At 38.7% G+C, this 27896-nt stretch overlaps 3 protein-coding genes and 1 long non-coding RNA gene across 4 annotated transcripts; 2 read left to right on the plus strand and 2 right to left on the minus strand.

Moving 5' to 3' along the window:
* Positions 1–684: 684 nt before the first annotated feature.
* On the plus strand, positions 685–7839 carry LOC105931570 (vesicle-associated membrane protein 1). The gene is made up of 5 exons (XM_012870295.3): positions 685–1344; positions 3560–3713; positions 3903–4061; positions 4375–4426; positions 5936–7839. Coding segments are annotated over exons 1-5 (384 nt in total). The 5' UTR covers positions 685–1342; the 3' UTR covers positions 5953–7839.
* A 1504-nt stretch (positions 7840–9343) lies between these two features.
* On the minus strand, positions 9344–19922 carry tapbpl (TAP binding protein like). Its single transcript, XM_012870294.3, has 8 exons — positions 19277–19922; positions 17029–17241; positions 16672–16941; positions 16375–16575; positions 14937–15104; positions 14731–14834; positions 10939–11164; positions 9344–10569 (listed from the first exon to the last, which is right to left on the minus strand). The coding sequence occupies exons 1-8, from the start codon at positions 19320–19322 to the stop codon at positions 10502–10504; spliced, it is 1296 nt and encodes a 431-aa protein (XP_012725748.2). The 5' UTR covers positions 19323–19922; the 3' UTR covers positions 9344–10501.
* Positions 15653–17274, plus strand: LOC110368998. The gene is made up of 3 exons (XR_002428604.2): positions 15653–15746; positions 16766–16963; positions 17045–17274. It is a non-coding gene; the product is annotated as an uncharacterized LOC110368998 (long non-coding RNA).
* An 85-nt stretch (positions 19923–20007) lies between the features above and the next one.
* On the minus strand, positions 20008–25953 carry LOC105931567 (complement C1r subcomponent). Its single transcript, XM_012870288.3, has 13 exons — positions 25842–25953; positions 25285–25498; positions 24622–24805; positions 24382–24522; positions 23260–23465; positions 23003–23150; positions 22793–22911; positions 22635–22713; positions 22376–22510; positions 21299–21373; positions 21003–21211; positions 20698–20915; positions 20008–20610 (listed from the first exon to the last, which is right to left on the minus strand). Exons 1-13 carry the CDS (start codon positions 25886–25888, stop codon positions 20247–20249), a joined length of 2139 nt encoding a protein of 712 aa, XP_012725742.2. The 5' UTR covers positions 25889–25953; the 3' UTR covers positions 20008–20246.
* Positions 25954–27896: the final 1943 nt, after the last annotated feature.

Below are 27896 nucleotides of genomic sequence, written 5' to 3' on the forward strand. Positions count from 1 at the left end.
GAAACATTTCTGGAGGCGCCACTGCAGCCAGCCCTCCCTTGCTGAAGAAATCTATAATGGACCAGGCCTGGGTAAATAAAGGGAATGAGTTCATTATTTAATGGCAGCACAAGTGCCAATAGCTGGGATTTCTTTTTTTTTACTAACATGCAAATACTTATCTCCTATACAAATAATGTAAAGAAAGTGTTTGATTGAAAGGAACATATCAGCAAAAATAATAATTGTCTGAAATCCATGCAAACATCCACATCCTTCTATAAAAAGTTCGTGTTTTAAAACTGCTTCAGGAGAGGCGTCCTTCTTCGTTCTTCCAATACGCGCGTTTGCTTCAGAGCCTCGGTTCTCCACGGCTGATTTAACTGTTACTTTTGTTGGATGAGTGGCTCTGTCGAAGTGCGCACGGTGCGGATCTGAACAGGCTGGACTTGAGTCAAACAGAAGCAGTAGCGAAGGGAAATGTGATACAGTAGCTGGGGGTGATTGGGAGAATCCCGGGCTCAGGGAGAGGAAAACAGCCGAGTCAACAATCCTCCGGTTGTCCACTATACCGCAGTCTGGTCCCGCCGCCACGGAGAGCTGCAGCACTGCAAAGCTGGAGAGGGGGCAGGGATGGGGAGGGGAAGGGAGGGGAGGGGTGCCGCACTGTCGTTGGGAGTCCAACTGAGGAGACGCATTATTGCAGCTGGAACACTTTGCACGAACGAAAGTACCGCACTTCCCTCCCCCAAGACGCACAGGGAGGAGGAGGAGGAGGAGGAGGAGACAGGAGTCAAAGAGAAACAGCCAGTTTCTCATGACTGCACTTTCTTTATCCCGAACACATTTGTTTGTAGCTTTCCGAACAGGAAACTACCCAAGCTGCCAGCCAATCAGCGCTGCGTCCTCGATCAGCATCCAGGAGCAGCTCCAAACGCTCAGCATCACTTGGAAGAGCTGGACGCAGCAGCAGCAGCAGTCCCGCTGGGAGCTGAACATCCATGGATTCATCTCTTGGCTGGATTATATTTTAGAAGCGCTCCTCTTCTCTTGAACTTGCATCGCTCTCCCTTATTCCCCCAGCTGCCACACAGTGAGTTATTACGCGACCTGTATACGTGGCTCGGTATTGCGGTACTTGCAGTATAAAGGCATCGCTAGAAGATCGCGTCCACTGCACCAAGAAGACTCCCCGCCCTTTTCTGAAGCAACTTAAACCTCTTTACTAATTAAAACCTCAGATTTTTTTTCCCCCCTGGATAAGTGCCTTCAGATCTGCATCACCTTTTCCTGAGATTTTTATTATTATTACTCCTACTACTTTAGGACCATCTCTTTCTTCACTTCCACAGCTGCATAGAAAATGTGAGTATTTATGCGTATTCTCTATTACCCCCCCCCCCCCCTTTTTTTTTGTCTTTACAAAAAACGTAAAAGACCAAATAGAAGCTTCTTCAGATGAATCTAGATGTAGTTTTTAATCATTTGGATGTATTTTTAGAATTAAAAGATCAAAACTGAGCCGTTTTATTTCACTTTGCTGTGTTTTTTTTTTTTTTTTTTTTTTTTTTTTTTTTTTGCTGACGCAAGTGAAAATGGTCGTCACATCACTTAAATTATGCATAAAGAGTTGGATCATTGCCACAGCTAATCCTTTAGGAGAGTTAAACTATGTGTTTACAGTCCAAATATTTTCACATTAAACATATTTACTGTTACTTTTGTTTGTCTCAGATCAATTTTCAGATCCTTTTGAAAAGCTTTATAATAATAATAACAATACGATAATAATGACAATGTTCTTGTTGTCTGGGTTCGTCTGAAAAATTGTCTAAATGTTTTATACGACTTTTTTTCCCCCCAGCAGCAGAGGTGCTCCAGAGGGTGGTGGGGCCCCGGGTAGGCAATGGCCACCCTTATAAAATCACTGCCCACCCCACTGGCTCTATGAACATAATATACTATTTATTAATATTAATGTAAAATGTTTCAATGAACTGAATCATTCATTTATTTGATTATTTATTTATTAATTTGTTTTTAATTTCTCTATTCTGCACACTTCATAGCTTGCCACCTATAAATATATATCAATCATTCTCAGCTCTACTCCCCCGCTCACTTCTCTAGCATCATAAAAGTCCAGGAAACTCTGTTAAAACGGGTATTTTACTCTTTTCTTTTTGTTTTTATTTTTTTATTATTATTTTAAAATGCTATGCCCAAGGTTACTAGTGCCACCCTCCCCAACCTGGCCCACTTTTTCAAAAACTGTCTGGAGGCGTCCCTGCTGAGCTGTGGCTTTCATTCCCAGCAGCGGCCTAAGTAGCTGGTCTCTTTGAGGAGTTTCTTTGAACAATTTTAGGACCTGCTCCTTTTTTTTTTTTTTTTTTTTTTTTGCTGTTCCCTTTTTTGAACACTCTCTTAATTAACACGGTGTATCAAAGTTCATCATCAGAAATTGTTTTCTCTCATGTTCTTCAACTGATAAAATCCTCTCACTTTTATTCCTAGACGAGAATTTATCGTTTTTTTCATAATGTATTTCCACTTATAAATATAATCCCTGCATCACAAGGCTCCACTTCCTTTTTAGTTGATTGCTCTCTCTTTAATTTATGATCTTCTTTTTGAAGACCATAAATTAAAGAGAGAGCTTTATCTTTGTGAAGTTCTTTACCTTTTTAGCTTAATCCAGCGTTTTAAATTTTAGGAAAAATGACATTGATTGCAATATAACATCATCTATTTCCCATGAGCTTCAGGATCCTGATCAGTTCATCTCAAGGATAATTACTTTTTCCACCAAGTGGCCAAACAAATCACTTGGCATGTAACGTTTTAATGCATCACTGTTAAATGTAACTCCCCAGCACATGCTACATCCAAGCAGTCCTTCGTAATGATGACATTGCAGTGGTGATTGTGATTGAAGGTCTCTTAAAGCCCTGGCTCCATCCCTTTTGTTGTTTGATCTTCCCTGATCTGAGCTGCTGTTTGCAAAGTGCCCTATTTTCTAACTCAGGTTACATTTACATTTGCCGTAAATACGTTGTCTGCATACATTAAAGTTTATTTTCTTCAGACTTTTTCTTGAATAGGTACTGATCAGGTTAACCCCTGAGCCCAGCAGCAATGTGAAAGACAACTGAAGAGCAAATTTAAGCACATAAACGGCATGATTCCAGTAAATACTGGTTCCTGAGCTGATTCTAAGTTCAAACATCGGCTTTGGGTTGGTTAAAAAAAATCGATTAACTTGTTTTCTCTGCATCACTTGAGGTGCAAAAAACAGTATTTTGTGGTTTCATCATCTGAAAATTAATGTATGCAACAACAGTATTTTACATTTATACATTGTTTGCAGAAGAAACAAGAAATTTTTATTTTACTCAACCACATACTTTTATAAATAATGACATTCTAAAAAAAAAAAAAGCTATTCACTTAAAGAAGTGATCTCTCAGTTGTCATGCGCGGACTCTGAGATTCATTATGTGAATCACATAAGGATTTAATGGTTAAAGTGTTCATCACATCTGAGATCAGGCCACATTTTCAGACTCGTTTCCGTTCACAGGTCTGCCCCCGATGCTGCCGCCCCTCCTGCTGCTGGACCTCCAGGGGCTCCAGGTGCCCCCGGTGCAGATGGAGCCCCAGGCGGTGCACCTCCAGGCCCCCCCAACACATCGAGCAACCGCAGGCTTCAGCAGACACAGGCTCAAGTTGAGGAGGTGAGATGAATCAAGACACAAACATGGACTGTGCTAAAGTTTTTGAAATGTTTAACAGAGAAAAAGCACTCTGCTGTCCTTCTTAGCGATATTCACAATCAGAGGAACCCATTTCATTTCCTCCGTTAATCTTCTCCGTTCCCCACCCTCCTCCTCTGTTGCCAAATGCTATCTCATCCCTCTCTCTAGGTGGTGGATATTATGAGGGTGAACGTGGACAAGGTTTTGGAAAGGGACCAGAAGCTTTCAGAGTTGGATGACAGAGCAGATGCTCTCCAGGCCGGAGCCTCCCAGTTTGAAAGCTGCGCAGCCAAGCTAAAAAACAAGTACTGGTGGAAGAACTGCAAGGTGGGCGCATTTGAGTGAAACTAATAATGTGATAAGAGTCTGAGTCAAGCAAATGCCTGCTGGCATTTGGTGTTCTGTTAAGAGGAGGGCATTGTAATCTGTTAATGAGCTGCTGCAGACTCCTGCAACGGAAGAAGGACGTCTGCCACTGAATGGGTTGCAGTGGAAACTAAAGGGATCCTTTAAGTAAAGCATTAGAAACACAAACAGTCCAGGGTGTTGTGTTTTACTTCTGTTGTGCTGCTCAGATGGCTTTCTGGTCTGTTTTTTATGCAGAGAACTAAATGATTTTGTCTTAATTTTCTTTTAACAGATGATGATCATGATGGGCATCATTGGAGTCATTGTGGTTGGAATAATATTCTGTGAGTAGAGGATGTTTTTTTTAAATAATACTAAGATTTATATATAGCGGGGGAAGTGAACACCATACCTTTCTGATTTTAAATAACATACAGTGTCTTGCTAAACATTTAACTGTGTTATTCATGTCACCGTGACACACTTCAGTGGATTTTATTGGGATTTTGTGTTATAGATTAACAAAAAGTAGTACTGTACATAATTGTGAGGTATTGACACAGACACGTTTCAAGTGCTTGTTAACTTCAACCTTTAATAAATGTCCATGTCTTGGAGGAAGCATCCAAGGAGTAGCTAAGAGGTCCATGGTAGCTCTGGAGGAGCTGCAGAGATCCACAGCTCAGATGGGAGACTCTGTTGACAGAGAAACTATGAGTTACACACTCCACAAATCTGCTCTTTATGGGAAAAGAAGAAGCCGTATTTGAAAGGAAGCCATAGGAAGTCCTATCGGCAGTTTTCCACAAGCCATAAAGGGGACACAGCAAAACATGTGGAAAAATGTGCTCTGCTCAGATGGGAGCAAGCTCAGACGTGCAAAACTCTACGTTTGGCGGAAAACTGACGCAGCTTATCCTATTGACCCTCCCTACAGTGATGCTTGGCAGTGGCAGCATCATGCCGGAAGGATGATTTTCTTCAGAAGGGACAGGAAAGCATGGTCAGAGTTGATGGAAAGCTGGTTGGAGCTAAATACAGGGACAGTTCTGGAAGACAACCCATTAAAGGTTGCAAAAGACCTGAGACTGGTGCGTAGCTTCACCTTCCTGCACAACAACCCTAAACATACAGCCAGAGCCGTAACGGAAATGTTTGGATCAAAAGATGTTATTTGGAAGGTCCAGTCAAAGTCCAGACCTAAATCCAAATGGAAATCTGCAGCAAGATTTGAAAAGTGATGCTCAGATCAGCTCCCCATCCAACTAGACTGAGCTTAAGATATTTTGCAATGAAGAAAAACCCAGACATACCTTTAAAGACATAGCTGTAATTTCAGCAAAAGACGGTTCTACAAATTATTAACTCAGGCAAGTGAGAACAATTAGCATGCCAAACATTTTCTCTAAAAACAACATTGAAAACCATGTTTTATGTTCATGCCAGAACTGCATGGTGGTGCAGAAGTTAACACTGTGGCCTCCAAGCAAGAAAGTGCTGGATTCAAATCCTGCCTGGGGCTCCTTCTCCGGGGTCCAGGGTGAATCCTGCTCTCACTAAATTATTTTATGGAAATAAGCACCAGCCTTATGACCCTGTACAGATAAGCAGGAATAAACACTGGATGAATGGATATTCAGGTCACTTCACTGCTATCCGCTGCTGGTCTGTCACACGATACCCTAATTAAAAACGCTGCCGTTTGTGACGACAGCTCTGAAGATCTGTTGTGTCTGAGCTTTTGATTTAATGTGAAGATAAATAATTTCAATAAAGGGGTTCTTCACCTGCGTTTTTCTACAGATTATTTGCTCTCCAGATTCAATGACTACCGCTTTATTGTTCCTTTGCAGTGTACTTCTTCTACTGAACTCCTCCCATCATCACCGATGAACTCAAACTTAAGGATAACATTACAGGGAAGAGGAAAAAATGAAGAATACCAAGCGCCACTCCTCCCTTCGATCAGCCGTTCTCCCTCTCTCCACACGGTCTCCCATCGAACCATCCTGCACCTAAACAGTAGCGCTCCTGGCCTCTTCGTCCCCCTTTCCCCACCTTCTTTCTTGCTGCTTTCCCCGTGGTTCTCCACGAAGTCTCACTCACTCTCTCTCCAGCCTCTGCACCTCATGCATAATTGAAGGCTGCTGCTGGCAGACGGAAACCAGGAGGAAAGATGGAAAGAAACAGAGCTCAGAGAAAACTAAGGGGAGATTAAACAACAGTTTGTAGTCTTTCTACTCGAGATACGCCAAAGCTTGTTCATAATCATTTTTGTTTTAAAGAGAGCTACATTTATATATTGATACTGACATGCCAAACCAATACCCTCCATTCATCATAACCGCTTCAGTCATTGCTTCTTACTAACACGTTAGATTAGGAGTCCAGTCATTTCTGTTTTCTGTTTTTTTTGTTTTTTTTTCACGAGTGCAATTGTGTTTAGCCGCTCTGCAGCTTTTACCTGTTAGGAATTTACCAGTAATCTATCATCACTTCCTGTTACAACTTTCTCTCACGTAAGTCTCAAACATCTGCAGGGATGACAAGAAAGGAGAAATGCAAAAAAGGGAGAAAAGCTGTGTCAAAAGTTTGGCCGAAAAAGGCTGATTCAGGAAAAAAAAAAAAAAAGAAGTAGGAGTACAGCCGCATATTTTCCTGCATAAATACGTTCGACTTGAGTCATAACCTGCAGGCGGAAAAGGGACGAATCAGTTTTCACGTGCCCCTGTGGGTTTTTTTTTTCTTTCTACCTTAGGTGGTAGCATTAGAGTCATACGCACAGACAGAAAGACACACCAAGCAGCTACTGACAGACAATCTGTACGCCTGAAAGGACCCATGGGAAGGCCTCTTGACTCTGACTGGACAGAGTCGCAGCCATAGACAGATGAATGTGTAGCGTCTCAGTTCGAGCAACCTCCATTTGTAGAGCAGAGCAGAGTTGTGGTTTTCAGAGAGCAGGAGGGTCTGAACGAGGACAGTATTAGGATACCCCCGAGCCATGTGGCACCACCCCCCCCTCCCACAGACTCACATAAAACCAGACTCATCTGTCATCAGTACGGTAACAGCCAGTAAGAGGCATTCGTTTCTAACCTGCATGGCAAACGGTACCCATATTTGTGTGACCTGTGTATCTGCCATCTCTGAATCTTACTGCCGATTGTATATTTTCTTTCCTTAGTGGTTTTAAGGACCTGTGTATATTTGTCTTTCTGATCATATACTTACTGCTTATGCAATGTGCAATGCAACAGCGCTCACGAGTTTGCCAAAATCTGTCACTTGCTTTTGAGAGAAAAAAAAAACAAAAACATAATCCTCAAGGACTGCAACCAACAGCTACTGTAGTAAATCATTTTAGGAATCATGTGGAGTTGATTATACCAGAACCACTGTACACACAGCCCTGTTTATGCTCCTCGAAATGTGTTTATATCAGTACCTTCGATTTTAGGAGACTGCGGGTAATACCTGCAACTCATTTCTCTCTGTCTGGACTGATTTTCAAAGTTGTGAAGAACAAAATAATAATACTGAGAAATTCATGGGATAAGTACATTTATGCATAACTTTAGAGCTAAGCCCTGATTACCTGCTGATGTTGTGCCACAATATCAGCAGGTAGTCACTATATAAAAAGAGATTATGTTTTGTGACTTAAAAATAGGATAAGAGATGCAACTGAATTTTGCAAAAGACAAATGCATGTTTACCACTTTTGCTGATGCCAATAAAGAAATCATGAACCGAACTGTGTCAAACTGCGTCCTGAGTGACTCTCATCATTCGTCTTTGCATCACTTAGTTACTAGAAAATAATTTCACTTAACCGCTTTACATAATGACTATTTTCACGCTACTTTTCTTTGTCATATTTAAATGTACCAGATCATCACACTAATTTTAATATCAAAGTAACCTAAAATAACATAAAATATTTGTTTTTAAATGAGGATTTTATTTATTTAGAGGATAAAAGTTTTCCAAGTCAAACTGCACCTATGAAGATTAATCCCTGATAGTTACAGCAATTTAGCGGAAATATTTTTAATTTAGCCACATTAGAGGATTTTTTAATCTGAACTGCCTGTATAAGCTTGTTTTACAGCATCCCAACTGAATTTAGGTGCAGACTTTAACTAGGCCGCCACTTTCATTTTATATTGATGAGCCATTCAGAGGTGGACTTTTGATCATTGCCCAGATTCAATTCAACTCAATTTTATTTATATAGCACCAATTCGTGAAACATGTCATCTCGAGGCACTTTACAAAGTCAAAATTCAACCATATTATACAGATTGGTCAAAAATTTCCTATATAAGGGAACCAGTTGATTGCATCAAAGTCCCGACAAGCAGCATTCACTCCTAGAGAAGCGTAGAGCCACAGGGAGAGTCGTCTACATTGTCCATGGCTTTGCAGCAATCCCTCATACTGAGCAAGCATGCATAACACAACTTAATATCAAGGTCGTGAACGTATTTTTTGATATTATAATAATAAAATAATAATAATAATTTATTTATATGAGTTGTCTCAGTGGAATACGAGTTCTCATTTACAAGGGAGCCATGTTAGCCCATATTTAAAACTCATACGGAACAACAATCAAAGACTTACTAAAATACAGTATCATACTGTTCAAAATACTAAATAATTAACAACACAATAAATTTAAGAACAAGAGCAGGAACGTTTTGACAATGTTGGCAGTTTTTTTAAACACAAAATAAAATTACTCAGAGAACTTAAATCCAATAGTTTTATTTCCTGTTGAAGATAATTCATGGTTGAAGGTGCAGATTAAGAAAAGGTCTGTTTTTCCCTGAATTTGTCCAGACCGAGGGAACACAGAGAGCAATAACATCCCTGTAAACTGGAACTCGTGTGTTTAGGTGACGTATAAGAGGACAAATACAGAGGCAATAAACCAAGAATGGAGTTATAGCTAAAAATGTAATAAATGAAAAACTGCGCAGAGACATAGATGACCAATTAACTAAAGGATACAAAGTGCAATGATAGATAAAATATCTGCACCCAGTTATTAATCTTAGAGCTCAATGATAAGATCAAACTAATACAAAAAGAGAATTATGTGAGGAATATATTTATTTTATTATAATGTAGTAACTTGTCATTTCTGCTAATTGTTACCAACACACTGCATTCAGCTATATCTATGGGGAGCAAATGTTTTCCTCTATACCTATGGATGAGCTTCTGAAATGAGTAAATGAATAGGTTGAGTGTTTTTTGTCTTTAGAAACTTTTATTTTTCTGTTTGCATCCTTTACATCCATTCTGAAGTCAAGCTGTAAAACAAAGATGAAAAAAACTCCTGATAGGGACGGAAACCTTAACCAATATCGAGTCATAAAAAAAGCTTCATTTTAAAAGATAAAAGAAAAAGTAATGCAATGTAGAAAAAAACAAGACAACAACAGAAATAAAAACATTGAACAACTGCAACATTTAAAACCACACCACAATAGTGGACCTCCTGAATTGCAAATTAAAATAGTACAAATCATATATTTCCTCTATTTGTACCGCGTCTTTCTGTTACTTGTAGCTATTTCATATATTTTGTTCCCACAAGATCCTTCTTTGAAACTCAATTTATGGTGCATCACACAGTCCCACTGAAGTTAATGCATTCATAAATAAATTATTCCTTTTCCCAAAATGGAAACTACTGTAAACATTGAGAAGGATGTGCTGTTTTCTACCTGAAAATGTAAATAAATAAGAAATATTTGGTCAAAAGTGAAACCACTTGTAAATTGTCTTTCAAATCAGAGGAACAAACTTCTTGGTTGAATAAAAATTATTTCAGGCCTACATCTGTCAGAAGCATGAATAATTTAAAGAGTAATCCCACAACAAAGCTCAAAAGCAAAACTAAAGAAAACCTCAAAATACGCATGTTTTAAATTTCTACAAACGGCATTATATAACGCATTTTAGAGAGACTTAATCTAGGCTGCTGTTTTTGTTGCACTTAAACAATGGTAAAGTTTAAAGTTAACCCTAGAAGAGAAGTGGGAGGTCCTAATATTTTCTCCTAAGGTTAACTCAACTATCAAAAAATAAAAAATAAAGAGTCCAGAAGTAATGAAACTGCAGTGGCTCATCTTTGAGATAATGACTTTTTCTTGCTAAGATTGTCAGCGTATTACAGGGCAAAGAAATACAAAATACAAAGTCACTTAGTGCATCATTACAGAAAAAAAAATTTAAACTACTCAGCAAATTTGCAAAAACCATTATATGTGACCGTTCCCCATAAATAAAATGTTTCAAATTCAGCAGGATCTTAGGTATAAAACCTGAAAACGTTTCCATTAACAAAAAAAAAATATTATAATTCAAGGCTCAGTTTGAAGTCAAGATGATCTGAGAGTCACTTATTTCATGACCTGATAGAAGAAAAGGACAGTGACGACGAGGAAGCCGAGAACCCACCAATAGGAATCTGGAGTGGGACAAAACACAACAGCAAAGGTCTTTATTTTAAAACACTGAAGACTAATGGGCAAAAAAATACAAAAGCTATAATCAATGTTCTTGAAATAGGTGAAAATCAAGAGAGATTTAAAGTTTTTTGGAAATGTGATCAGTTTTTAGGAGGTTTATGTTAAACATCGGATGCTCAAACAGAGAGTTTGGTCACCATTTTAAAGTCAGTTTTTTTCTTGCACTGAACATGATCTAAACAGCCTATCAGGCACATCTGACTGGATTGTTTTACGCTCCTGTTTTACTTAGATTTTTTAATTTAATGCTTATATCAATAAGTGAATAAAAGTATATGGTATATTAATCAGATGTGGTTGTGGTTTACCTGGTTGGGGACTTTCGACTACTATGCTGACGTAGAGTGGCTCATCCATTGCTGGGTGGGACACCTTGCAGGTGATCTTGGTTCCTGGAGAAAAACTCGGGGGGATGGTTATGTGAGAGGACAGAGAAAACGTCCCATCGCCATGCTGCCGATGACTGCTCAGAGAGCCCTGATTCGGAAAGAGTTTTGGCTCGCTTTCTGTTGGAGGGAGGAAAAACCACTCCATCTGAAAGGTGAGGAAGAGCAAAAAAATTATCAGGGAGTAACTCTTTTTTTTATTAGTTCACTTGGAGCTCAAAGGGAAACAAACCATTAAATGCAGAAGAGTGTGTAATTTTATTTAAGACAAACTAGTGTTCATCTGTAAGAATAAATTCCAAAGTTGTTCTCTTGATCTTTAAAACAAAACAAACACTACTCATGGTCAAGCAGCATCAGGGCATTTTAAAGAAATACTTTTTGAAGATAATGCTGTGTTTTACCTTCAATAACTGTTTTATTTATTTATTTATTTATTTATTTTATTGGGGGAAGGAAAACCATCTTATCCCCTTCAATTATGTTTATGTGACAAAAAAAAAGGAATTCTCTTTTAGGGTTAAAAAAAAAAAAGTCAAGTTTCATCTGAACCAATCATGAATGTAAAAGTAAAAGTTTAGTAATTTTGCAAATTGAAGAATGAGGATTTGTGTGTGTTTTGTGCACTAAAGTACTTTAACCCTTGTGTGGTGTTCATATTGTTGTTACTCAGCCAATGTTCGTGGGTCTGGTGGACCCGTTGCATTTTGGGCTTTTTAATGCCTCACAATCAAACACTTTTATGTAAAAATACTCAACAAATGTTACTTCATCCCAATTTCAAGTTGTATAAACAAAATATTTGGTTATTTAAAACATAATAAAGCAAAATAATTATAATAAAAGTCATGATAGGAGTGGAAACAAATTTACACATGAAGCAAGATTTTTCCAAAACTGACTTTTAGTTCTTTGAACTCAGAAATTTAACCCATTCAGGTGCACAACACAAGCTATATGAACACATAGTATACCTATCAGTCAAGACAACGCATCAGCCCCATGACCTTTAGCCAATGGCCTGTACAACACGTGAGGGGCAGAGTTTTACTGTGTGTTGCAGACATACTTTTTGCACTTGATGCATCTATGTTGTTTTTTCTCTCCATCTTTCACACTTTGCACTGATTCTTCTTGTTGCCAAACATGTACTGGAACAGCATCACACTTACTTCAGGCTCTGCAGATTTTGGTTCTATAGGTTGGGTGGATAGGGCACAAGCATTCTCCCCCTGAATCATCCTCATTTGGCACATAGGATATCAGGGTTGTGTAACCTGTGTGTGCAAACTTGGAAGACTTGACTGGATTTTTGACCCGAAAACTCCAGGAAGTATAAGAACTCCGAAGTAGCCATGTAAATGGATTTGGCCCATTTCCTTCCACCTCTCTCCAAAAACACGTCTTCCTTCTAAATTGGTGCAGTCAAGAATAATTTTCTGGATGGAATCTGGGATGAAAAGCTGAAAAGAAGACTTCATGTCCTGTGTGTGAGTTACTGCCATTTGTGTTGGTCCTGGTTGCATCCTTATCACATTGGTAGCCTACGGGGTGACTCTTTTCTTGGGCGAGACCATTCAATTTCAAAATTTGACTTCCATATTTCCTCACTTATTCCATGCTGACTGTCTTGTTCTTTCTTGTTCTTGGCCTTGTGGCTGGCTGCTGACGGCCTGGTGACTTGTCTTCATTTTGGAACTGGCTGATGCTCAATCTCGTCATGCGTCAGAGTCACTGTCAGACTCTGAATTTTCAGAAATGCTATCCTCAAATTCTGAAACCTCTTCTTTTGAATCTTATCCCTCTACATTATCATCAAAAACTTCTCTCTCTTCCAAAATCAGTTCCAGTGCCCTCTGTGCATAGTATATTTTGACCACCTTGATCGGTTGTTATAAGAAACCACCCTATCAAAGCTATATTTATACTCTATCTACTACATTTGTAGCAGAAAGAGTGTGAGAAACTAAAGACTACCACAAAACAGAAAGTTAAATGTGCCCAGACAGGAGGAGGAAAGAGTGTTGTGTACACAGAACATCAGCATCCACACTTCAATTAGCCCCGGGTCCAGTGGACCCGGACATCTTATATGTAATAGAAATGTGTAGGGGGGGTGTACGACGTGTACTCATTAAAATCGTTTTCTGATATATGTTCTTCACACAAAATGAGCCAAGGCCAGTGAATTTGAGTTTGAAAAATTAATTGATCGTATCATTTTTCTTTCAGTAAAAAATGAAAACGGGTCCCACAGACCCGAACACCACATAAGGGTTAAAGTTTTAACAGTGTAATCATCATAAGTAACACAAGGGGGCGCAATATCTTCATCCAAATCTGGAGTCAAAAAATAATTAACTATAATAAATAATAACTATAACTATAATCACTGAAATTGTATCATGGAAACCTTCCTTTACACAACGGAAAGTGGAAATTCAAGAAATAGTTCCTCTCCAGTAAAAATGTGCGGCTCAGACCGCGATGCGTCGGACATTAATATCCGTCTTTTCATGTACACACGCAGGCTCAAAAGCAGAGCATATATAAATCTCCACTTTGACCGGAGTTTTTAGGATAATTCATTTTAAGGGATGTATAACGCCGTTTATGTGTGGCTGAAAGGCATACCCACATAAAAATGTCTTGTTTTTCCCAGATATTCTGCCACGTGTGGACTTGGCCTGAATCGTCTTGTTACAGAAAAGTGACAAACTTTGCCTTGTCTTGCCTTTTTATTATATGTAATTTACTTTCTGAAGTTGATCTAATGTTTAGGGACTTCTTGATATCAATCCAAGCATATCTTACGATTTCCCAGGAATGTAAATATGATGAGACCCCGACGGCTACTTCTCTTAGCTGCTCTTCAAGATGGGAAAGACATGAAAACATGTCATTCAAGTAAGGCAGACAGCTGGAGCTGTGACTAACAAGGCTGAATAAGGATGAACATAATTTATCTTGCCATTACGTACAGGGAGGACCAGGATTAAGGAGCTAAAATACAGCGTCAATTTTTCAGCATTTGAGATTTTACTACTTCGATGGATTTACTTTAAGGTTTTTTTCACACATTTTTAACAGCCAGTAAACGTCAGCGCTTTTCACTGAGCTGATTAATGTACAAATTACCTTTGTGCACAGAAATAAACATATGTACATTCTTATAACTGTGCAGGTAATTTTATAATTAACTAGGTTATGTATTAACAGCAGTGGGACTGTTTTGAGTGATAATGTCTTTTTTTATTTCCAGTCATAAACAGCTACAACCTGAAAGTGTAAACGGTGTATTCAGAACTTTTGTTCACTGTTTTTCTCTCGGGTAAAACTAAATTCCTGGACAAATCTAAATGTTGTATCTTTGTGCCTGATGCTGGTTGAGTCTGAAACATTGCATTAAGTTAGACGGCTTTGTTTTACAGGCGTGAATTTATTTAAGATATTTTTGAGCTGAGAAAACAAAAAGAGCAGCTTCGTTGAATGATAGTTTATATTTATTTGAGGAACGTAAGACAAACAAAACATTAAGATAACAATAAATATTTATAATGCAAACAAAATATACAAATTCTGCTTTTAACAATTTATTTCAGTAACACATTTACATTGTCAGATTTTCATACTAATCAAGTTATTTTGGAGGTTATTTTAAAGGATTCAAATTTACCAGACTTGTTAATTACATCTAAAAACCCAGTTACTGACCTGTGTGTCTAGTGGATAGTATTTAGCGCAATGACAGCTCAACGTCTGTGGAGAACTTTTCTGCAGAATCAGCTTCTCCTCTGACAGAGAAACCTGCGGTGGTTCTGGGAAGAAATTCAACGAGGGGAAACGTTATATAGTAAACAAAAGAAGGTCTTTGATGGATCCTTAAAATAGCAGAAAGATCAGATTAGAGGGAAACGTACGAACGATATGGAGCTGGATGACCTGCTGGGCGTGGAAATTACCCAGATTGACGGTACAGATGTAGGTTCCTTCATCTCCAACCTTCAGCTCCGTCAGACTCATGGAGACGTTCCCCTCCCTGAGGGCCTGAGCAGCATCCACGCTGGAGCCTTTCCTCTCACCATGAACTATACGGACAGAAAATCAGAGACGTAATTGATATCTGTGGCAACTTACTACAGCAAACCTAAAGGGACAAACTTGGATCTGGAGGTTTATGTGGAAGTTAATTTTTTTTTTAGTAACTGTGAATAATAATTTTGATTTGAAAACTCCCAGAACCGCTTTTTGCTGTTACCCTGTTAGTAGAGGGAAAAGATTAGCTAACCATCTCCAACACATTTTAGTGGTTGCACTATTTTTATATAATCTTAACTTGAAAAAGGAGGATGTGGTAGAGTACCGTAGATGTGATGGCTGCAGGATGTCACTATAATGTTGCAGTTTGCAGCAAGAAATCAGAAAACCACTGGATTTATTTATTTATTACCTTCATACAGTGTGTGTTCATACAGTAGTACAGGCGTCTTCAATCCCTGTCCTCCGGGTTTATTGTCCTGGAACGGTTAGATGTGTCCCTGATCCAACACACCTGAGTCAAATAACCAGGTCATCAGCAGGACTCTGGAGAACTTGACTGAACACTGAGGAGGAAATTCAGCCATTTGATTCAGGTGTGCTGGACCAGGGATGCGTCTAAAAGCTGCAGGACACCAGGCATCGAGGACAGGAATCGAGGACCACTGCAATAGTTATTTTGCATTTCTATTGTAAGTAATAGTTAAAAAAAGAAAAGAAGGCTTATAAACTTTTTTTTGTATTTTTGAAGGGTTATGTGAGGTGATAGGAAGAGGTTTTCAGTAGGATCAGTGGTTCTCAAATGTTTTCTGTTGTGCCTTTTGAAGAATGAAAAATATTCAGCCACCCATCCCAAAAAAAAAACGGGTTAAACATGTAACTTTTATTGTTCTCTGTGTTAATGCAGTGAAGCCGTTTTAATTATTAATTTTAGCTAGCATACACACACTCACAGGTCCTTTTTGCCAATTAATATAGTGCATGCATGTTTTTGGAATGTGAGAAAAGGACAGCTTCTCTGAAGGGAACCCACAAATACAAATATTTGGGCTCAGGGTTGTCATTGAGCTACAGCTGCTACACTGTGTGCTCCATTGTATGGTAATCAATAAAGCCTTTAAAATTTAGAATAGCAAAATAAATATATAACATAGAGATGATAGCAACTTATATGTATCTTAATAGTTTTGTTATTTATACCCTTTGCAATAAAATGTATATTTTTTTGTATACAAACTGAAAATCACATTTAAATCCTTCAGGGGGCCTATGATGTGCATAAATCGGTCGATTCTGTGGTTCACTCTTTATAATACCCACCTACAGTGGCTCCTTCTGTGTTGTCTAGTTCCCTCTTCATTTCCAGCACTTTCCTGCCTTTTCCTCTGTGCTGCAGACGCCATTCAAGGCCAACCTCTGGTGCTAAAGACGTCTCCTCCTGCTTGAAGCCGCAGTTGAGGAGAACGTCTCCTCTTAGAGGAGCGGATACTGAATTTATGTTGGAAAACACCAGGAATATCACTGTGACACAAAAGGGTAACGAAAGCATGTTACTATGAAGGAAGAACGTCTCTAGAAAAGAAATAAATATGTTATGGTTTTCTTGTTTGGTCCAACCTTTAGTCTGCAGAGTCCCTGACTGGCTGAGAGGTAAACTGAGTTTGTTTTGTGTTAGAGTTGACTGATCTTTTTCGACTGGCAATGTCTGCAGAATAAGCGACGTGCTGATGTCAAGTCCTTCCACGCTGAGAGAAACCATGAAATACGCTGGATCAGATCTTTCCGGAAGTCCTCGAGGAGCGTAACGACTTATTTCACACATCACCTCCAGCTCATTGCAGTCTGCATGGAGCAACATGACTGCGTTGGGGATCTCCGCCGATGACACTGCAGAGACGGAACGAGAAAGGTTCAACACAAACGGTGCTGACTTCACACTGACTGAGGTTAATCTCTGCAGAAAGAAAGAGTCACCTTTGTTCTCAAACAGGATGAGGTCCGGATCAGGGACTGAGGGTGGAACAAATGGAGTGAGCGTGTCGAGGGATTCATCGGGACCCACTGGGATGTCTCGAAGTACGAGAGTGGCAGGAGTTCTGGTGAAGAGAGCGCCACCTCCCATTCCACCCAGTCCGGCTCCCTCCTCCACCAGAGAGCAGGAAAGAACTACGTCAGCAACCCCATCAGCTAGAAGACAATGTGAAATAAGATTTTTGTTTTGAGGAAAGACATTTTTTTACTTTGACTTTGATCATTTGCTCCATCATTCTGTCATTATAGGGTAAAATCAGACTAGTACAAGATAAATGTGAACGATTCTTAGTAAAAACCTAAAAAGAAAAATCACACAAGGAATAAAAAACAGGATTTGCACAGCTGCTCCAATCCATGATGTACAGATTCCACTGGAACCCTGAAGGTGTGCTGTGTGGATGCTGTAGAAAGGCAAGGCGAGTTTATTTATAAAGCACTTTTCAGTATAAAGACCATTGAAAGTGCTGTATGAGCAAAAAATGAAAACATTACAGAGGCAGAGGGAAAACAGTACAGGAGCACATTGCAGTGGAATAGTAGCAGTACAGTAAGACAAGTTGGACCACAAACATCAACATTAACATTTAAACACAACTTTAAACAAATAGGTTTTAACCTTAATTTAAAGGAACTCCTCCGGGAGTTTGTTCCAGATAAGTGGAGCATAAGAACTAAATGCTGCTTCTCTATGTTTGGTTCTGGGTATGCAGAGTAGATTCGACCCCAAAGACTTTAATAGTCTGGAAGGTTTTACTCAGTGCTTCAATCGGTTCATATTCACCTGGTGACATGGTGATGTAGAGCTGTGTGTCATCTGCATAGTTATGGTAACTAATGTTGTTTTTTTATGATCTGAGCTAGAGAGAGTGTGTATATATTGACTAGGAGGGGACTCAAGATGGACCCTTGGGGAACCTTGCATGTTATTTTTGTCGTCACTTATGTAAAGTTACATACTGACACAAAAAAAGTGTCTGTTCTTTAATCAGGGTTTGAACCAGTCGAGTGCTGTACCAGAAAGGCCGACCCAGTTTTCCAGGCGCTCTAACAGAATAGAGTAACAAACAGTGTCGAATGCTGCACTGAGGTCCAATAATACCAGCACTGTGGTTCTTCTACAGTTTGCATTTATATGGATGTCATTAAACACCCTGACAATGACGGTCTCTGTACTGTGGTGAGCACGGAAACCTGACTGGAAAGCGTCAAAGCGTCAAAGTGTCTGGTCATTGTTAAGAAGGTATTTAATTTTTGAAACACAGCTTTTTCAAAGATCCAAGGAATGGACTTGTTTACTACAGATGCTCCACTGGATTGAGATCTGGGAAATTTGGAGGCCAGGTAAGCATCTAAAACAATTATTATGTTGTCCTCAAACCTTTCCTAAAGCACCTTTGCTTTGGGACAGAGCACATATTTCTCAGAGGGGCAATTTATAGGATGAACACGGTCATCAGCCATGGTTAGATAGGTGGTACATATCAAAGTAAAATCCCAATGGACCCAAGATTTCCCAGCCCAAAGCATTCTGGTGCAATCTATTCTCTGAGTAAGTGATGAACAAGCACATAGCAGTCAACCTGATGCAAAAGGAAATGTGTTCCTTTGCCCCATGGTCCTACATAGATGCTTGCTTACTCACTGCTGGTAATCCTGATCTCCATAATCTGTCCAAAGTGGTAACTTGGCCTCCAAATTGCCCTTTTTGACTTATTTGACAGATACTGACCTCTGCAGACTGGAAAACACCCCAACCAGAGCTGCGGCTTGCTCTGACCCAGTCTTGTAACCATCACAATCTGGTCCATGTCAAACTCAGATTCTTCGACTTGCCAGTTTCTCCTGCTTCTAATAGATCAACCCTGAGAACAAGATCTTAATTTGCTGCCTTGTGCATCCCACCCACTAACAGACGCCACGATGAAGATCTTCACCTGGCAGTGGTAGTATCATTAACCTTGATGAGAGTAGGTTCATATTTTTGTATTCGTTCAGCACCGTATTTCAATTTCATACATTTATATACGCAGTTTTGTTTTTACATTTACATATTTTCCCATGTTGAAGGTTTTTTTTATTAAACTATTTAACTGTATGCTATTTTGGGATATTCCCTTTAACACACTTTTATATGATCGCTCTCTTTGCCCTTGCAAGGAATAACGTGAATAATAGTATAAAGTCTTACCATTAACAAACGTCAAAAAGCATCCGAAAAATAATACTTCGATCATCGTCAAGGAGCAGAAGATCCGTGTTTAATTAAAAATGAAATGGGCTAAAAGAAGAATGCAACGCAACACTTTCACTTTTGATTTCAAAAAGCTACAAACGCGTCATGATGATGGCTCCTTCTTCACGCAGGAGGGAGATTTTGGACCCCCCTCTTGGTCCCTTCTATGACATTCATTAACTAGACATAATTAGCGGTAGTAAAAAAGACTTAAACTCTTTCGGCAGGAGTGAAGGTGCACTGCGTAGAGAGGTTCCGTCTTGAGCATGCGCAGAGTGTCAAAGCGGATCACTGAAAAAATGAAAGTAGACGCAGAAGCTCAACCAATCAAAAAGCAGCGGGAAATGAGTCATCGGTTTCTATGGCAACGAACCCTGCAGGGTTTTTTTAATTTATCTATTTATTTATTTTGTGTGCGTGAAATTCAAAAAATATTTTAAAAAGAGTAATCTGTTGTCAAAGCTAGCCAGACTATTCTTATTCTTCATTTTAATACCAACTTTCCGTTTGAAATAGTGGCCAGAAGTCCAAGTTTGGAGGGTTGGAGAAGAGTTTAGCCAGAATCTCATTTTCCTCCTCCATTGTGATTCCTGATTTGAAATTCAGCAAGTCGAAGTCAAAGGTGTCCAAGTAATTCTTGACATTAATTATTATTATTGTTTGAATTGCATGAAAGGACACATAAGTCTGTATTAAACCACTTTATTTTTAATTAAAGTTTTTGAACAACTGGAAGATTATTCAACAGGTAAAGACTTTCTAATAACTTTCTATTTAGGGTTCATTCCACACTAACAGCATATTTTTAATGGCTTTTGAGACTTTGTATCTAAAAGTTCTCATTATGTTAAATCAGCTTTTAATGATTGTGTTTTTAATTTTGTCTTATTGCTTCAGTTGTTGTTGTGTTCATTCTTCATTAAACTCAATTCTCCTGCATGATCTTGTTAATCCAGTCTATATAATTTGCTACCTTGGCGTAAAACCCATATGTTCCTTTCTGTCCACATTTAACCCCCCAGCTGACAATCCCAGCAGCCCAGAATCGTCCATTTTCAGATTGTAGCGTGAAGGCACTCCCACTGTCGCCCTGGCATGAGTCCTTTCCACCATCAGGAAGGCCAGCACAGAACATGTTGTTTGTCAGTATTGGTGTTCTGGTACCAGGCCTTCGCTTCAAAGACTTTCTGCATATTTCCTGATCTTCCACTGGCACATGCACATACTTCAGCGTATTTGTAACAAAACGCTTTGTGCCGTTGTCTCTAACACCAAAGCCAGATACCATCCTGAAAAAAGGAAAGGTTTGCAGAGAAAAAGATCAGTTATGTAAAATAGATTTAACAACCATGAGACTGAGATTACAGTAGCTTTACCCCATTAGTCCTGTGTCATATGTGTCATCCTCTGCTGGTAAACACAGCGGCATAATTGATGCATCAAATGTGACTGGGTCCTGCAGTTTTATCAGTGCAACGTCGTTGTCGTAGTTAAAATTGTCTGGGTTATTGTATTCAGGGTGAACATGGATTGCGGTTGCATTCAGAGAGGGGCTTGCTATAAGCTGGTGAACATTTGTATCTCCGAGGTAAATCTACAAAACAAAAACATAATAAAAAATGAAGTTGTTGTTTTTAAATGTCAGGTGAATAAACACAGAGCTTTGGTGAGTACTACTCACTTTTACAGACTCAAGTGGTGCTACTTGTCCATTAGCTACAACTACATGAGCTGCAGTCAACAGCCAGCGATCTGCTATGATCATACCACCCCCCCTGTTTGAATCTATGTTTATTAGAGCTTGCCAGGGGATGGTATCCTTTGGAGCATCACTTCCTCCGATGATCCTCCCAGTGGGATTCTCAATGGGTTTTGTTGGCCGACCACAAACTGCACAGATGTTAAACTTGGTGTCATAAAGAAAATATAAATATATCAAGGTGAGCTCTGAAGTTCTGAAAGACAAAAAAGTGATACCTGGCAGGCATATTGGTCTTAGAATATCCTCATCGTTAGATCTCCAATGTCTATCTGCTTCACAGGTGAGGGAAACTAAGAAGAATAAACCGTAAAAAAAGATTATTTACCAAAGTATTTTTCTATTTTTGGTGTTAAAATAAACTAAACATTGTTTTCTGTTTACAAAATCTGCATCAGAAAGTTACTAATTAAGTCTTCAAAATTAACACACACCATGCCAAAATCAATTTTTCCCCCTGTATACACTCTGGAGGGAATTTACAAATCAGTGCAAGGTTCTCCAATGTCTGCAACCGCAATTTGATGGATTTCTGCACTGGAATCACAAATCAGATTGTACTAACTGGCTGATTACATCCAGCTGGTGCGAACTTCTTGGAAATATTTTTTTGTCAAGTAACAGTTGTCTCCTCTTCGATCACAATCACAGCAAAAGCAGGCAAGATTAAAGAACTTGAGAATTCATTTCATTGAGAGCTTTATTTTAATTAACGTCACTAATATGTAAATATGTCAGAATCCAAAAGGAACACTTAAGTCCAATCACATCTAATTAATTTATCTCTAAATAAAAATGACTTTTTGCTTCTAATATGCATCACTGAATGAGCTTTACATTACAGCCCCTGCCTGAACCCATCCAACTGCCTCTATTGGCAACCAAACTCACCTGTAGAGATTCCCCAGTACAACTCATCCTCACACAAGAAGGATTGCCTTGATGAATTTACTTTATTTAAGTTATTTTTATTAGGCTACTCTCTGTATGTACATTAATAGGGATGTTTCAAACCCACCTGGTTTGGATTCTGTATTTTAAAATGCAACAACTACAAAACACTATTTAGAGAAGCCAATGGATCAGAGAACATTATTAACATAAATCCAGCTGATATTTTCTGCTTTTCCTCCTGTGCCACAGTTACCACCTCCTTTCAGCAGACGGTATTTTTTTTCCTTCCAATCTGCAAATACAGCTTTGTTCTGTCCGAATCCAAAACACTTCTAGTTGTAATTTACATAAAATAGATGATTATGGGTGCAACTACAAATACATTTGTAGTGAAATCTTACCATTATTGCCGCCATATGGAGAATAAAACGGTTCATTGCAGTGATACTGAACAACAGAAAGATACTGATTCTGGAAGCCAGACAGGAAAGCTACTCCTCCGTTCAGCAGAGGGTCAGGTTCTCCACAATCAATTACTGTGGAAGAGAAGAAAAGATTAAATGGTTTTACAAGAAAACATTTTTCAGGATCAACTGGACTTTCATAGTTGAAATGGTTAAATTTCACATCTGTCTTCTCTTTAGTTTGAAGCTTACGTACTGTGGCATTCAGGCAGTGGGAGGTGCCACTTTCCGTTACTTTGACACATCGCAGAGAAGCTCTTAATTTCTTGACCATCCTGACCAATTGAACAGCGGTACATGTTACAGTGAAACAATGTGGTGTTTCAATGCAAAGCACAAGAGGTTTAAGCTTACCATCATTAGTTTGTATCCTTGATCACAGCGCACATAGATGTGGTCTCTGTAGTAATATTCAGTTAAGGTAGGAGTGACCCGTCCCTTTGCTACGTTACCGGGAACTGGACACTTGACTCCTATACACACGATGAAACAAAAAAGAAAGACTGTGTGGCCTTCAATCACCATTACATTTCCAATGTCCAGTCAATATTTCCACCCCCTCACTGGATGTGCTGTAGTCGAGGCTCCATCCATTGCTCTGTCCTTGATCATCAATGTGGTAGTCCAGCTTGACGATGTTTGAATTTGTGTCTATTACTCTTGGGCTTGTTCCCCCACACAGCCTCATGGGCTCTCTGTCTGGGATGCTCACCTTAAAAAAAGAAATGGCAAAGTTTGTCAACTGAGCAAATGTTTACATTTTAGAGTTATGTTTACCTGGATTAATCTCACAAAAGATTGTTAAAGCTGCTTTCTATTACCTCTAACCAGTGATGGAGACACTTTTGGCCTTCCTCTGTGTCCACACTCTCGATGTGGAACTTGTCAGAGAAGTTAAGAGAGACAGAGAAGCCCGACTCCACAGAAATGATGTACTGACAGGACAAAGCTTGAGGCGAGGGGTTTGGGTAACCTGGACTTGACAAATACCCCTCTGGCTCATCAAATACACCGCCGCCACAGGATACTGGACACAAAGAAAGTAAAAAAAAAAGGGGGTTATAGAGTTCCTTGCAAGAGTATTCAAAATTCAATGTATATTGTTGGGATTTTACGATAGAAAAAAATAAGTAGGGCCTAAATGTAATGTGAAAGGAAAATGTTACGTGGGATTCATTTGTGTATGTAATTTTCCACAAACCATCTAGAGGACACATGAAAACATGCGGAAGAAGGGTGTTCGGCCAGATGAGACATAAACTGATCTTTGGGGCCTACAAGCTAAACGCTTTGTGATGGAAAAGTATTACACATGACACCTAACATACCATCCTCACCATAAAACATAGAGGTGGCAGCATTATGAAGTGGGATGCTTTTCTTCAGTAGCAACAGAAAAGCTTGTCAGAGTTGATGGGAAAATAGGTGGAGCTAAACATGGACACCCCTTTAGGAAAAAATCTATTAGGGGCTGCAAAAAACCTAAGATTAAGCTGGAGTTTCACCTTTCAGCAGGACATGGTCCCTACACTGGTGAGATTTATATTAAGGCATAATTATGAGCTAAACGGGTTATTAAGTCAAATCCCAGACTTACTTTAAGTTCAATTAACAATTTGTGGTAAAATTTGAAATCTGATGTTTAGACGTTCTTCATCCAACTTGACTGAACTTAACCCATTTTGCTATTCAGCTGTAATAGCTTTAAAAAGTAGTTCTACAAAGTATTGACTCAAGGCCCTTAATGTATGTATATATCCCACACTTTGGTAATATATTTATTTCTAAAAGGTTTTGAAAAGGATTTCCAATTTTTCTTTGACTTTACAATAATTTATTACTTTGCATTGATCATTAACAAGAAATGTCATTAATGTATTTGTATGGAAAGCTAGGTGAAATTAAACTTTTTCTAGTGTTACTAGTGCATTCATCAAACTTACAGATGCAGGTGCGCTCATCTGAACGCAGCTCATAGCCATGGTGACAAGCACAGAGATATGACCCAAGTGTGTTGAGGCAGATCTGAGAGCAGAGTGGACCTGATCCATCCTCAGGTTCTGGTGCTGAGCATTCATCTATGTCTGATAACATCAATTTATCCATATTATAGTGGGATATTCCAAAATAAAAATATAAATATGTTATTTGTACCATGTGACAGGAAATTTTTCAGAAGGCACCTATTGCTTGGTACTGAGCGGAGAATCCCACGTTCTGATTACGATCCGGGTTGTAGTCGTCTGACTGGAAAATCAGGGTGAGTCTGTTGCCTGGAGACAGAATGGGCTGGTACCCGGGGTGATGTCCATCAGCAGAGTTCTCATTACCACAAAACCTTCCAAGCAGCTTTTCATCATGTAGAACCTGCAAGGATAAAGCCATAAACATGATGAAGAACCGCTACCCACAAAACCTTTTATAGAAAGTAATCAGTCGGGGATTGGTCAAAGTATATAGAAGCAAAATTTATATTTTGACTGATTTCATCATTGTTTCCAGAAGAAAAAGTAGTTGTAGCCTGAATTCTTCCTAGAAAGGAGATGGAGCTGGTTAAAGCTCACATTTTCTATTAAATCAGAAAAAATTAAATATTAAAAAGCATATAAGAAAATGATGAACAGTCCTAGTATAAAAACAGATGTTTCTACCACTGCACAGAGACACGACCTCAGAAAAAAGTTTGGCAACCCTGAGCCTGGCACGCATTTCCTTAATAAATGTAATCACTTACAACGAAGAAGACTTAAAGGCGCAAACATATGTATTCTTGAAAATATCCAATATTTTGCAAACTGTAAGCAATTATGCAATGGGAACATCTGACAATATGGTATGGCTCTGACTGTAATTGAGTCGTAGTAACAGCCCGCAGAGGCTTCGATGTCCAGGTGTGTGAAGGTAAGGCTGATCTTGAAGCCCTCTGGCACACTGAGGTCCCACTGCTTCTGCAGGTTGGGGGGATAGGGTTGAGGATACTGGGGGGAATGGACCTCTCCATACATCGGAGGGTCTGAGTCTGGCAGCGGGACACACTCACAGACAAGCACATGCAGAAACCTGGAGAGGTGCATAAACAAGAGTTTGATCTGTTTATCAGTCTGTTGTGATCTGAGCTGCTGGTCCAAAGTCGATTCAAACAGAAAAGAGCAAACAAAGTGACAGAATCAACTAAAGTGCAGAAGATACATATTATACCTATGAACATCTTTAATGCCATACCAATGGATCAACCCTCAGCCAATTAGAATATGTTCTCTAATTAGTATTATAAACGTATAATAAAAAGTTCAGGCATTTGCTTTAAGATTTTGAGACATTTAGAATCAAGGTACAAATAAAATCATGTTAAAAACACATTTCACTCCCTCATAATTGCTTTAAAAATATCTTCTGAACTCACCATATGATGAAAGATATCCAACCAATCCTGGGATTGAATAAATCCATGCCTGAATAAATCTAGCTGTGTACCAGCTCAAGTCTGAGAAACAAGTGAAACATTAATGTCATAATGGCTCCTGTTTCAAGAGTTTAGCAACTCATTGCGTTAATGCCAGGAATATGCCTTGTTTGTTTTGGCAAAAATCAAGTAGCTCTACATGTTTGACTTTGAACAGCAGAGAAAAACAGATATTTTGTGAATGATATAATTAGAATCGGGGGGGGGGGGGGTTATTGGTCAGATTTTATTATTTATGCTATTTTTACATTATGTTTGCATGTCCTGTCATTGTAATTTATGCACTTTTGGTGCATTCACTAACTGTCGTAACTAACTCTAACACTAGAGGGGGTAATTGCATTTTTCCAGCATCGCCCTTCCAACGAACAAGTTATGTTTGGTTTTATGTGACATGTCAGAAGAACTATATGCTAAGAAACATAGTATTCTTGTAGTTTATTGTTATTTTAAAATACATTTACAAACGAAGATGTTTGATTTGTGACTCTTCACTTTTGAAACTACCGTCCCCACAATCCCAAGCTTCAGAGAACGTAACCAGGAAGTGTTGCTATGGTTTCAGTTCGCTCACCGTGTACTCCAACTAGCTTTTTTGTTTTTGTATTAATATTTCTTGCTAAATTGTTAATTATCTTTGTTCAGTAGTACTGTTTGTTTAATTTGAGGATTTTAAAGTATGCCATATATTTTTGTTATTGGTTCCTAGTGGACTTTACGGAATATTTTTGAAGGAAGACATAGATACATCGCAGCCTGAAATCCCACTGTGAATATGCCCCAGCGTGACGCAGCGAATTTTCACGCAACTTTCTTTTTTTGTCTTTTTAATCTTTCTTTTAAATTAATTTCACTTCGCAAAGTTTCCATATAATTAATTCAATTTAGTTTTAAACACATTAAAACTGCTGTTTAATCCCAGTAGCAGCTATATTTTTACAGGTTTTGCTGGGTGTTCAAAACAACAACGTAAATACCTTAAATGTGCATGTTTTTCTAAGCTGGTAATCGAGGATCTGCTCGAACTTAATGTCCATAAAAAAGAGGGAAAACGCAGCTTGTTGTGTCAGCCAGCAGCCCGATTACAAACTTTTTTCTGCAACCACTAACAGGATAACCCAATAACTAGCTTAGTTCCTGTTTTGCTTCAAGGTAAGAGTCCAAACTTAGCACTGTGTTTCAAGCTCACATCACACACTTTCAAAATTTAAAAATTTTATTTAAAAAATAAAAAAAATGTCTTACCCTGATTTATTGTATTCTTTGCAGTCTTTAGCACTACCTAGTGGAAGCAGAACTTAACTTGTTCTCAAAACAAATTTATGAATTGTATTTCCTGTTTATTTTAAGCAAGGAGAATACTTAAAACGTTACATTTCAAAGAAGTCACTTGTTTCATTTTACTTACCTACCTAACCTTTGTGGCTAAAAGTCCAGGTATGGTTTAATCAGACTATAACACATTCTACCACAAAGTTGTTGAAGAGTACAGTGAGACCATGATATTTTCATTTTCATTTTTGTTCCTACAGCTGTTGCTCACTGCTGGATAGATTTTGCTTTTTTACACACTGTCCTGTTCATGCTGCTCCTGTTCTTGCTCTTTTCCCCTGAATAATGTGTATTCTGTTATAGATTGTAGTTTGCTGTTCTGCTTGCTATTCTTGTCTGCCCATGTTCTTACACAAAATGAGCATCAAATTCCTTGTTTGTACCCAGCAACTTGGCAAACAAAGTTGATTCTGATTCTCAAATCAGCCTATGTGACAATAATTACCAAATTCACTTACATCCCCTTCTTCCATTCTAACTCTTGATCTGGATGCAGATGGAGACTCTTTATTTCTAATTAGTGCAAAATATCTCAAACATATTAAAACTCTCTTACGCTGTAAAATGTTGTATTTGAAACAAGGTATTTATAAACCATGCTTTTCGCATTCTCTTAAAATTTTTAGCATATAGGACCGTTTCTATCTAGTGACTTTCACTCTT

Source organism: Fundulus heteroclitus, chromosome 3 (genome assembly GCF_011125445.2).
Source record: "Fundulus heteroclitus isolate FHET01 chromosome 3, MU-UCD_Fhet_4.1, whole genome shotgun sequence".
Lineage (NCBI taxonomy): Eukaryota > Metazoa > Chordata > Actinopteri > Cyprinodontiformes > Fundulidae > Fundulus > Fundulus heteroclitus.